Genomic DNA, 13017 nt, shown 5'->3' with positions numbered 1-13017 from the left:
TTCTACTATAACACTGATCCCTCACCTCCAGGAGACCCCAGGGTTCTACTATAACACTGATCCCTCACCTCCAGGAGACCCCAGGGTTCTACTATAACACTGATTCCTCTCCTCCAGGAGACCCCAGGGTTCTACTATAACACTGATCCCTCTCCTCCAGGAGTCCCCAGGGTTCTACTATAACACTGGTCCTCCAGGAGACCCCAGGGTTCTACTATAACACTGATCCCTCTCCTCCAGGAGACCCCAGGGTTCTACTATAACACTGATCCCTCTCCTCCAGGAGACCCCAGGGTTCTACTATAACACTGATCCCTCTCCTCCAGGAGACCCCAGGGTTCTACTATAACACTGGTCCTCCAGGAGACCCCAGGGTTCTACTATAACACTGATCCCTCTCCTCCAGGAGACCCCAGGGTTCTACTATAACACTGATTCCTCTCCTCCAGGAGACCCCAGGGTTCTACTATAACACTGATTCCTCTCCTCCAGGAGACCCCAGGGTTCTACTATAACACTGATTCCTCTCCTCCAGGAGCCCCGGGTTCTACTATAACACTGCTCCTCCAGGAGTCCCCCGGGTTCTACTATAACACTGCTCCTCCAGGAGTCCCCAGGGTTCTACTATAACACTAATTCCTCTCCTCCAGGAGACCCCAGGGTTCTACTATAACACTGATTCCTCTCCTCCAGGAGACCCCAGGGTTCTACTATAACACTGATCCCTCTCCTCCAGGAGACCCTAGGGTTCTACTATAACACTGATTCCTCTCCTCCAGGAGACCCCAGGGTTCTACTATAACACTGATCCCTCTCCTCCAGGAGACCCCAGGGTTCTACTATAACACTGGTCCTCCAGGAGACCCTAGGGTTCTACTATAACACTGATTCCTCTCCTCCAGGAGACCCCAGGGTTCTACTATAACACTGATTCCTCTCCTCCAGTCGTACTGGGTTCTACTATAACACTGATTCCTCTCCTCCAGGAGTCCCCAGGGTTCTACTATAACACTGATTCCTCTCCTCCAGGAGACCCCAGGGTTCTACTATAACACTGATTCCTCTCCTCCAGGAGACCCCAGGGTTCTACTATAACACTGATTCCTCTCCTCCAGGAGCCCCGGGTTCTACTATAACACTGCTCCTCCAGGAGTCCCCCGGGTTCTACTATAACACTGCTCCTCCAGGAGTCCCCAGGGTTCTACTATAACACTAATTCCTCTCCTCCAGGAGACCCCAGGGTTCTACTATAACACTGATTCCTCTCCTCCAGGAGTCCCCAGGGTTCTACTATAACACTGATTCCTCTCTCTCAGGAGACCCCAGGGTTCTACTATAACACTGGTCCTCCAGGAGACCCCAGGGTTCTACTATAACACTGATTCCTCTCCTCCAGGAGACCCCAGGGTTCTAATATAACACTGCTTCCTCTCCTCCAGGAGACCCCAGGGTTCTACTATAACACTGATTCCTCTCCTCCAGGAGACCCCAGGGTTCTACTATAACACTGATTCCTCTCCTCCAGGAGACCCCAGGGTTCTACTATAACACTGCTCCTCCAGGAGACCCCAGGGTTCTACTCCTCCAGGAGACCCCAGGGTTCTACTATAAAACTGATTCCTCTCCTCCAGGAGACCCCAGGGCTCCAGTCGTACTGGGAGAATGTGTACGATGAGACGGACAGCGTTGCCAGCCTATCAGACAGCCAGCTCACTCACTACCACGCCTTCACACGCATGGGCCTATCACGGGCCGCCACGTCACTGCAGGGCCACCCTGACAACAACAGCTGCAGGTCAGTACGGAAGGTGTGGATGTGTGTGTGTGTGTGTGTGTGTGTGTGTGTGTGTGTGTGTGTGTGTGTGTGTGTGTGTGTGTGTGTGTGTGTGTGTGTGTGTGTGTGTGTGTGGGCCTGTGTGTGTGGGCCTGTGTGTGTGGGCCTGTGTGTGTGGGCCTGTGTGTGTGGGCCTGTGTGTGTGGGCCTGTGTGTGTGGGCCTGTGTGTGTACGCCAGTGAATAACTAGCAGAGACCAGATCTCACCATTACCAGGCTAGGAGCTAGGTTTTATCTAGCAGAGACCAGATCTCATCATTACCAGGCTAGGAGCTAGGTTTTATCTAGCGGAGGAGACCAGATCTCACCATTACCAGGCTAGGAGCTAGGTTTTATCTAGCGGAGGAGACCAGATCTCACCATTACCAGGCTAGGAACTAGGTTTTGTCTAGCGGAGGAGACCAGATCTCATCATTACCAGGCTAGGAGCTAGGTTTTAACTAGCAGAGACCAGATCTCATCATTACCAGGCTAGGAGCTAGGTTTTATCTAGCGGAGGAGACCAGATCTCATCATTACCAGGCTAGGAGCTAGTTTTATCTAGCAGAGGAGACCAGATCTCACCTTTACCAGGCTAGGAGCTAGGTTTTATCTAGCAGAGGAGACCAGATCTCACCTTTACCAGGCTAGGAGCTAGGTTTTATCTAGCAGAGACCAGATCTCATCATTACCAGGCTAGGAGCTAGGTTTTATCTAGCGGAGGAGACCAGATCTCACCATTACCAGGCTAGGAGCTAGGTTTTATCTAGCAGAGACCAGATCTCACCATTACCAGGTTAGGAGCTAGGTTTTATCTAGCAGAGACCAGATCTCATCATTAACAGGCTAGGAGCTAGGTTTTATCTAGCGGAGGAGACCAGATCTCATCATTACCAGGCTAGGAGCTAGGTTTTATCTAGCGGAGGAGACCAGATCTCATCATTACCAGGCTAGGAGCTAGGTTTTATCTAGCAGAGACCAGATCTCATCATTACCAGGCTAGGAGCTAGGTTTTATCTAGCAGAGACCAGATCTCACCATTACCAGGCTAGGAGCTAGGTTTTATCTAGCAGAGACCAGATCTCATCATTACCAGGCTAGGAGCTAGGTTTTATCTAGCGGAGGAGACCAGATCTCATCATTACCAGGCTAGGAGCTAGGTTTTATCTAGCGGAGGAGACCAGATCTCATCATTACCAGGCTAGGAGCTAGGTTTTATCTAGCAGAGACCAGATCTCACCATTACCAGGCTAGGAGCTAGGTTTTAACTAGCGGAGGAGACCAGATCTCATCATTACTAGGCTAGGTTTAATCTAGCAGAGACCAGATCTCATCATTACCAGGCTAGGAGCTAGGTTTTAACTAGCAGAGTCTGTCTGCCTTTCTATCTGTCTGTCTGCCTTCCTTTCTGTCTGTCTGCCTTCCTTTCTGACTGTCTGTCTGCCTTTCTATCTGTCTGTCTGCCTTCCTTTCTGTCTGTCTGCCTTCCTTTCTGACTGTCTGTCTGCCTTTCTATCTGTCTGTCTGCCTTCCTTTCTGTCTGTCTGCCTTCCTTTCTGACTGTCTGTCTGCCTTTCAATCTGTGTCTTCCTGTCTGTCTGTCTAGGTGCGTGTGTTTGTGTGGGTATGTTGCAAGAGTTCCAAATCAAATATGGAGAATAACTTGTTACATTTAGACAAACAGGCCTCAGTCTCTCAGACTGGCTTTTTCCAGCCATGTAAGTTAGGGGGGGAGAGGACGGTGTGTGTGTGTGTGTGTGTGTGCAGGTTATGGGTGGAGTGTGTACACAAGCACAAGGAGACACTTGTTGCTGGTTGGGTGTGTATCAGAAGTGGGGGGCCAAGATGTGTGTGTGTGTGGGGGGGTTGAGAGTAGAGTGATCTCTCTGTTCCTCACCAGCTCCTGTGACTGAAGCCCAGTTTGTTCTGATGTGTTTTTGAGTACCATCGAGTGGGTATGACTGTGTCTGTGGACATTTCAAATCAAATCAAACTTTATTTGTCACACGCGCCGAATACAACAAGTGTAGACTTTACTGTGAAATGCTTTACTGACAAGCCCTTAACCAACAGTGTAGACCTCACAGTGAAATGCTTTACTGACAAGCCCTTAACCAACAGTGTAGACCTCACAGTGAAATGCTGACTGACAAGCCCTTAACCAACAGTGTAGACCTTACAGTAAAATGCTTTACTGACAAGCCCTTAACCAACAATGTAGACCTCACAGTGAAATGCTTTACTGACAAGCCCTTAACCAACAGTGTAGACCTTACAGTGAAATGATTACTGACAAGCCCTTAACCAACAGTGTAGACCTTACAGTGAAATGATTACTGACAAGCCCTTAACCAACAGTGTAGACCTCACAGTGAAATGCTGACTGACAAGCCCTTAACCAACAATGTAGACCTCACAGTGAAATGCTTTACTGACAAGCCCTTAACCAACAGTGTAGACCTTACAGTGAAATGATTACTGACAAGCCCTTAGCCAACAGTGTAGACCTTACCGTGAAATGCTTTACTTACAAGCCCTTAACCAACAGTGTAGACCTCACAGTGAAATGCTTTACTGACAAGCCCTTAACCAACAATGTAGACCTCACAGTGAAATGCTTTACTGACAAGCCCTTAACCAACAGTGTAGACCTCACAGTGAAATGCTTTACTGACAAGCCCTTAACCAACAGTGTAGACCTTACAGTGAAATGCTTTACTGACAAGCCCTTAACCAACAGTGTAGACCTTACAGTGAAATGCTTACTTACAAGCCCTTAACCAACAGTGTAGACCTCACAGTGAAATGCTTTACTGACAAGCCCTTAACCAACAGTGTAGACCTTACAGTGAAATGCTTTACTGACAAGCCCTTAACCAACAGTGTAGACCTCACAGTGAAATGCTTTACTGACAAGCCCTTAACCAACAGTGTAGACCTTACAGTGAAATGCTTTACTGACAAGCCCTTAACCAACAGTGTAGACCTTACCGTGAAATGCTGACTGACAAGCCCTTAACCAACAGTGTAGATCAAGAAGAAGGAAATATGCACCAAGTGGACTAAAATAAAAAGTCATAATAAAAAGTAAAACAATGAGAATAACAATAACGAGGCTTCATACAGAGGGCACCGGTACAGAGTCAGTGTGGAGGTTATATACAGGGGGTACCGGTACTGAGTCAGTGTGGAGGTTATATACAGGGGGTACCGGTACTGAGTCAATGTGGAGGTTATATACAGGGGGTACCAGTACTGAGTCAGTGTGGAGGTTATATACAGGGGGTACCAGTACTGAGTCAGTGTGGAGGTTATATACAGGGGGTACCAGTACTGAGTCAGTGTGGAGGTTATATACAGGGGGTACCAGTACTGAGTCAGTGTGGAGGTTATATACAGGGGGTACCAGTACTGAGTCAGTGTGGAGGCTATATACAGGGGGAACCGGTACAGAGTCAGTGTGGAGGTTATATACAGGGGGTACCAGTACTGAGTCAGTGTGGAGGCTATATACAGGGGGAACCGGTACAGAGTCAATGTGGAGGTTATATACAGGGGGTACCAGTACTGAGTCAGTGTGGAGGCTATATACAGGGGGTACCGGTACAGAGTCAATGTGGAGGTTATATACAGGGGGTACCAGTACTGAGTCAGTGTGGAGGCTATATACAGGGGGTACCGGTACAGAGTCAATGTGGAGGCTATATACAGGGGGTACCGGTACAGAGTCAGTGTGGAGGCTATATACAGGGGGTACCGGTACAGAGTCAATGTGGAGGCTATATACAGGGGGTACCGGTACTGAGTCAGTGTGGAGGTTATATACAGGGGGTACCGGTACAGAGTCAGTGTGGAGGCTATATACAGGGGGTACCGGTACAGAGTCAATGTGGAGGCTATATACAGGGGGTACCGGTACTGAGTCAGTGTGGAGGTTATATACAGGGGGTACCGGTACAGAGTCAGTGTGGAGGTTATATACAGGGGGTACCGGTACTGAGTCAGTGTGGAGGTTATATACAGGGGGTACCAGTACTGAGTCAGTGTGGAGGCTATATACAGGGGGTACCGGTACTGAGTCAGTGTGGAGGTTATATACAGGGGGTACCGGTACAGAGTCAGTGTGGAGGCTATATACAGGGGGTACCGGTACAGAGTCAATGTGGAGGCTATATACAGGGGGTACCGGTACTGAGTCAGTGTGGAGGTTATATACAGGGGGTACCGGTACAGAGTCAGTGTGGAGGTTATATACAGGGGTACCGGTACTGAGTCAGTGTGGAGGTTATATACAGGGGGTACCAGTACTGAGTCAGTGTGGAGGCTATATACAGGGGGTACCGGTACTGAGTCAGTGTGGAGGTTATATACAGGGGGTACCGGTACAGAGTCAGTGTGGAGGTTATATACAGGGGGTACCGGTACTGAGTCAGTGTGGAGGTTATATACAGGGGGTACCGGTACAGAGTCAGTGTGGAGGTTATATACAGGGGGTACCGGTACTGAGTCAGTGTGGAGGTTATATACAGGGGGTACCGGTACTGAGTCAGTGTGGAGGTTATATACAGGGGGTACCGGTACAGAGTCAGTGTGGAGGTTATATACAGGGGGTACCGGTACTGAGTCAGTGTGGAGGTTATATACAGGGGGTACCAGTACTGAGTCAGTGTGGAGGTTATATACAGGGGGTACCGGTACAGAGTCAGTGTGGAGGTTATATACAGGGGGTACCGGTACTGAGTCAGTGTGGAGGCTATATACAGGGGGTACCGGTACAGAGTCAATGTGGAGGTTATATACAGGGGGTACCAGTACTGAGTCAGTGTGGAGGCTATATACAGGGGGTACCGGTACAGAGTCAGTGTGGAGGCTATATACAGGGGGTACCGGTACAGAGTCAATGTGGAGGCTATATACAGGGGGTACCGGTACTGAGTCAGTGTGGAGGCTATATACAGGGGGTAGCGGTACTGAGTCAGTGTGGAGGCTATATACAGGGGGTACCGGTACTGAGTCAGTGTGGAGGCTATATACAGGGGGTACTGGTACTGAGTCAGTGTGGAGGCTATATACAGGGGGTACCGGTACTGAGTCAGTGTGGAGGTTATATACAGGGGGTACCGGTACTGAGTCAGTGTGGAGGTTATATACAGGGGGTACCGGTACTGAGTCAGTGTGGAGGTTATATACAGGGGGTACCGGTACTGAGTCAGTGTGGAGGTTATATACAGGGGGTACCGGTACTGAGTCAGTGTGGAGGTTATATACAGGGGGTAGCGGTACTGAGTCAGTGTGGAGGCTATATACAGGGGGTAGCGGTATTGAGTCAGTGTGGAGGTTATATACAGGGGGTACCGGTACTGAGTCAGTGTGGAGGTTATATACAGGGGGTACCGGTACTGAGTCAGTGTGGAGGTTATATACAGGGGGTAGCGGTACTGAGTCAGTGTGGAGGCTATATACAGGGGGTATCGGTACTGAGTCAGTGTGGAGGTTATATACAGGGGGTACCGGTACTGAGTCAGTGTGGAGGTTATATACAGGGGGTACCGGTACTGAGTCAGTGTGGAGGTTATATACAGGGGGTACCGGTACTGAGTCAGTGTGGAGGTTATATACAGGGGGTACCGGTACTGAGTCAGTGTGGAGGTTATATACAGGGGGTAGCGGTACTGAGTCAGTGTGGAGGCTATATACAGGGGGTAGCGGTACTGAGTCAGTGTGGAGGTTACATACAGGGGGTACCGGTACTGAGTCAATGTGGAGGATATATACAGGGGGTACCGGTACTGAGTCAATGTGGAGGCTATATACAGGGTCTACCGGTACTGAGTCAGTGTGGAGGCTATATACAGGGGTTCCGGTACCGAGTCAGTGTGGAGGTTATATACAGGGGGTACCGGTACTGAGTCAGTGTGGAGGTTATATACAGGGGGTACCGGTACTGAGTCAGTGTGGAGGTTATATACAGGGGGTACCGGTACTGAGTCAATGTGGAGGCTATATACAGGGGGTACCAGTACTGAGTCAGTGTGGAGGCTATATACAGGGGGTACCGGTACCGAGTCAGTGTGGAGGTTATATACAGGGGGTACCGGTACTGAGTCAATGTGGAGGCTATATACAGGGCGTACCAGTACTGAGTCAGTGTGGAGGCTATATACAGGGGGTACCAGTACTGAGTCAGTGTGGAGGTTATATACAGGGGGTACCGGTACTGAGTCAGTGTGGAGGCTATATACAGGGGGTACCGGTACTGAGTCAGTGTGGAGGCTATATACAGGGGGTACCAGTACTGAGTCAGTGTGGAGGCTATATACAGGGGGTACCGGTACTGAGTCAGTGTGGAGGCTATATACAGGGGGTACCAGTGCTGAGTCAGTGTGGAGGCTATATACAGGGGGTACCAGTACAGAGTCAGTGTGGAGGCTATATACAGGGGGTACTGGTACTGAGTCAGTGTGGAGGCTATATACAGGGGGCACCAGTACAGAGTCAGTGTGGAGGCTATATACAGGGGGCACCGGTACTGAGTCAGTGTGGAGGCTATATACAGGGGGTACCAGTACTGAGTCAGTGTGGAGGCTATATACAGGGGGTACCGGTACTGAGTCAGTGTGGAGGCTATATACAGGGGGTACCAGTACTGAGTCAGTGTGGAGGCTATATACAGGGGGTACCGGTACTGAGTCAGTGTGGAGGCTATATACAGGGGGTACCAGTACAGAGTCAGTGTGGAGGCTATATACAGGGGGTACTGGTACTGAGTCAGTGTACCCCACAGGTTAGTTGAGGTAATTTGTACATGTAGGTGGGGGTGAAGTGACATTTCCGTGGATGGCTGTACATTTGGGTGGAGATCTGTGTACATTTGGGTGGAGATCTGTGGATATTTGGGTGGATGTCTGTGGATATTTGGGTGTGTAATTGTACTGTTTGTGTATATTTGGGGTTTCCCAGGTATATCCCCAGGGGCCACCCGGTGTCTGTCCATTTGTACTTCCTGTCAGACGTGTTCCAAGGCTACCTGGTTCGTCAACATGCTAGTAACCTAGCAACCAGCCAGCTAGAGACCCTAGAGACTTGGGTCTCCCATAGCAACCACTTCACCCTGGCCCCGGCAACCAACACACTCAACAGACTACAGTTTGCAGAGGTGAGACATGCACGCCCGCACGTACACACACACACACTTTAAATGTAACCTATCCCTGGTACCTGGGAGAGAGAGAGAGATGGTTCTGTCCCTGCTGAAACAGGCTCTGGTACCTGAGAGAGAGAGAGAGAGAGAGAGAGAGAGAGAGAGAGAGAGAGAGAGAGATGGTGGTTCTGTCCCTGCTGAAACAGGCTTTGGTACCTGAGAGAGAGAGAGAGAGAGAGAGAGAGAGAGAGATGGTGGTTCTGTCCCTGCTGAAACAGGCTTTGGTACCTGAGAGAGAGTCAGAGAGATGGTGGTTCTGTCCCTGCTGATACAGGCTTTGGTACCTGAGAGAGAGAGAGAGAGAGAGAGAGAGAGAGATGGTGGTTCTGTCCCTGCTGAAACAGGCTTTGGTACCTGAGAGAGAGTCAGAGAGATGGTGGTTCTGTCCCCACTGAAACAGGCTTTGGTACCTGAGAGAGAGAGAGAGAGAGATGGTGGTTCTGTCCCTGCTGAAACAGGCTTTGGTACCTGGGAGAGAGAGAGAGAGAGAGAGATGGTGGTTCTGTCCTTGCTGAAACAGGCTTTGGTACCTGAGAGAGAGAGAGAGATGGTGGTTCTGTCCTTGCTGAAACAGGCTTTGGTACCTGGGAGAGAGAGAGAGATGGTGGTTCTGTCCCCACTGAAACAGGCTTTGGTACCTGAGAGAGAGAGAGAGAGATGGTGGTTCTGTCCCCAATGAAACAGGCTTTGGTACCTGGGAGAGAGAGAGAGATGGTGGTTCTGTCCCCACTGAAACAGGCTTTGGTACCTGAGAGAGAGAGAGAGAGATGGTGGTTCTGTCCCCAATGAAACAGGCTTTGGTACCTGAGAGAGAGAGAGATGGTGGTTCTGTCCCCAATGAAACAGGCTTTGGTACCTGAGAGAGAGAGAGAGAGATGGTGGTTCTGTCCCTGCTGAAACAGGCTTTGGTACCTGAGAGAGAGAGAGAGAGATGGTGGTTCTGTCCCCACTGAAACAGGCTTTGGTACCTGAGAGAGAGAGAGATGGTGGTTCTGTCCCCACTGAAACAGGCTTTGGTACCTGAGAGAGAGAGAGAGAGAGAGAGATGGTGGTTCTGTCCCCACTGAAACAGGCTTTGGTACGAGAGAGAGAGAGAGAGAGAGAGAGATGGTGGTTCTGTCCCGCTGAAACAGGCTTTGGTACCTGAGAGAGAGAGAGAGAGATGGTGGTTCTGTCCCCGCTGAAACAGGCTTTGGTACCTGAGAGAGAGAGAGAGAGATGGTGGTTCTGTCCCTGCTGAAACAGGCTTTGGTACCTGAGAGAGAGAGAGAGAGAGATGGTGGTTCTGTCCCTGCTGATACAGGCTTTGGTACCTGAGAGAGAGAGAGAGAGATGGTGGTTCTGTCCCTGCTGAAACAGGCTCTGGTACCTGAGAGAGAGAGAGAGAGAGAGAGAGAGATGGTGGTTCTGTCCCCACTGAAACAGGCTTTGGTACCTGAGAGAGAGAGAGAGAGAGAGAGATGGTGGTTCTGTCCCTGCTGAAACAGGCTTTGGTACCTGGGAGAGAGAGAGAGAGAGAGATGGTGGTTCTGTCCTTGCTGAAACAGGCTTTGGTACCTGAGAGAGAGAGAGAGAGAGAGAGATGGTGGTTCTGTCCTTGCTGAAACAGGCTTTGGTACCTGGGAGAGAGAGAGAGATGGTGGTTCTGTCCCCGCTGAAACAGGCTTTGGTACCTAAGAGAGAGGGAGAGAGAGAGAGAGAGAGAGATGGTGGATCTGTCCCTTGCTGAAACAGGCTTTGGTACCTGAGAGAGAGAGAGATGGTGGTTCTGTCCCCGCTGAAACAGGCTTTGGTACCTGAGAGAGAGAGAGATGGTGGTTCTGTCCCGCTGAAACAGGCTTTGGTACCAGAGAGAGAGAGAGAGAGAGAGAGAGAGAGAGAGAGATGGTGGTTCTGTCCCTGCTGAAACAGGCTTTGGTACCTGAGAGAGAGAGAGAGAGAGAGAGAGAGATGGTGGTTCTGTCCCTGCTGAAACAGGCTTTGGTACCTGAGAGAGAGAGAGAGAGATGGTGGTTCTGTCCCCACTGAAACAGGCTCTGAGTCACTATTTGTTAAGTGTCTTTATTGTCAGGTTGCTGCAGGTTGCTGCTGCCCCCTGGGGATGACATGTGGTACTGGATGTGTCCTGTCACACTGTCGCTGGAACACTCATTTAATTACCATTTGTTAATTAACAGGGAAGTCGTTAAAAAAATCAAGTAGTTTACAGGCTGCCATTCAGGGGACTTAGACTCCACCTGGTTATCCTGCTGGAAATCCTTCACACGATTCTCTCTCTCTCTCTACAGTATCTCTGTTTTCATTCAAATCAACCCTCTGTTTCTTGATCTCTCTCAATATCTCTCTCTTTCTCTGTCCTCCCTCTCCTCCCCTCAGGTGGGTACAGACTGGGACGCCAAAGAGAGAATCTTCAGGAACTTCGGAAGCCTCCTGGGCCCCACGGAGGAGCCGGTTGCCATGCAACGCTGGGGCCGGGGACAGAACGTCACGGTAACCGTGGTCTGGGTGGACCCCACCAACGTCATAGCCGCCACGTACGACATCCTGGTGGACGGCGGGACAGAGTACACACACTACCGGCCCCCGTTAACCGTGCCGTTACGACCCGGCGTGTGGACGCTGCGTGTGTTGCATCACTGGAACCTGCTGGCCTCCACCAGCTTTGTGGTTTCACCTCTGGAGCACCACGGCCAGCAGCCTATACGCCAGGGTAAACACACACACACACACACACACACACACACACACTGGACTGAGGACTAGAACCTGGACACCTCGACATCACCTGGAACACACTAATACACACCAAACCACACACATTCACAACCTATACGCCAGGGTAAACACACACACCAAACCACACACACACACACATTCACAGCCTATCCTGTAACACCTATATGGAATTTAAATAATTGGTATCTCCCTTTCGCCCCTCCCTCCCCTCCCCCCCCACCCCTCCTCTCCTTCCTTCCTTCCTTCCTTCCCCCCACCCCTCCTCTCCTCTCCTCTCCTTCCTTTCTCCCCCCCACCCCTCCCCTCCTCTCCTCTCCTCTCCTTCCTTCCTTCCTTCCTTCCTTCCCCCCACCCCTCCTTCCCTCTCCTTCCTTCCTTCCTCCCCCCCACCCCTCCTCTCCTTCCTTCCTCCCCCCCCCCCCCCCCCACCCCTCCTCCCTCTCTCTCTAGAAGACACAGTGAAGCTCCACAGCGGGCCGGTCCGTAACTCCTACATGGATCAGAGTTTCCACGGCCTCAACCCCATCCTCAACCTCCCAGTGCACCTGGGACAGGTGGAAGAGGCGGAGTTTAAAGCATCACTGACAGGGGCGGAGCTCCAGAGCTGGGTGGACCATCTCCTGGCAGGGGTGTGGTCCGCAGCGGACGTGTGTTCTCAGGGTCCTAGCTCCTGTCCCGTTATGCAGCGGTGTCGGGAGACGGGATGGAGCGCGCTCAGTCCCGACCCCAAGTCTGATCTGGGTCCCCCCAGAGGGAACGGACGGATTAGGTAGCACCGTCGCCACGGCTACTGCTACAGCCAACCAATGGCTTGGAGGATGAGCTGACGGGAAACGTTTTAGTGTGTGGTGAGGTGGTCTGGTGCATTCTAAACTGCTCCTCCATTTCCTGTATACTGAGTGGACAAAACATTAGGAACACCTGTTGTATCCATGACACAGACTGACCAGGTGTTATACATGACACAGACTGACCAGGTGTTATCCATGACACAGACTGACCAGGTGTTATCCATGACACAGACTGACCAGGTGTTATACATGACACAGACTGACCAGGTGTTATCCATGACACAGACTGACCAGGTGTTATCCATGACACAGACTGACCAGGTGTTATACATGACACAGACTGACCAGGTGTTATACATGACATAGACTGACCAGGTGTTATACATGACATAGACTGACCAGGTGTTATACATGACATAGACTGACCAGGTGTTATCCATGACACAGACTGACCAGGTGTTATACATGACATAGAC

The 13017-nt window shown here is 50.7% G+C and overlaps 1 protein-coding gene across 1 annotated transcript in view; it reads left to right on the top strand.

The window, feature by feature from the left end:
- The window catches only part of LOC110487145 (xylosyltransferase 1), a 76228-nt gene extending 63500 nt beyond the window's left edge, over positions 1 to 12728 (top strand). The window contains exons 9-12 of the mRNA XM_036942087.1: positions 1632 to 1795; positions 8774 to 8969; positions 11391 to 11724; positions 12201 to 12728. Of these exons, the coding sequence (XP_036797982.1) occupies positions 1632 to 1795; positions 8774 to 8969; positions 11391 to 11724; positions 12201 to 12523 (1017 nt within the window). The 3' untranslated portion in view covers positions 12524 to 12728. The remainder of the gene's footprint in view (positions 1 to 1631; positions 1796 to 8773; positions 8970 to 11390; positions 11725 to 12200) is intronic.
- Positions 12729 to 13017: the final 289 nt, after the last annotated feature.

This window comes from Oncorhynchus mykiss, chromosome 13, assembly GCF_013265735.2.
Source record: "Oncorhynchus mykiss isolate Arlee chromosome 13, USDA_OmykA_1.1, whole genome shotgun sequence".
NCBI lineage: Eukaryota > Metazoa > Chordata > Actinopteri > Salmoniformes > Salmonidae > Oncorhynchus > Oncorhynchus mykiss.
This window is presented reverse-complemented; position numbering and strand designations above follow the sequence as displayed.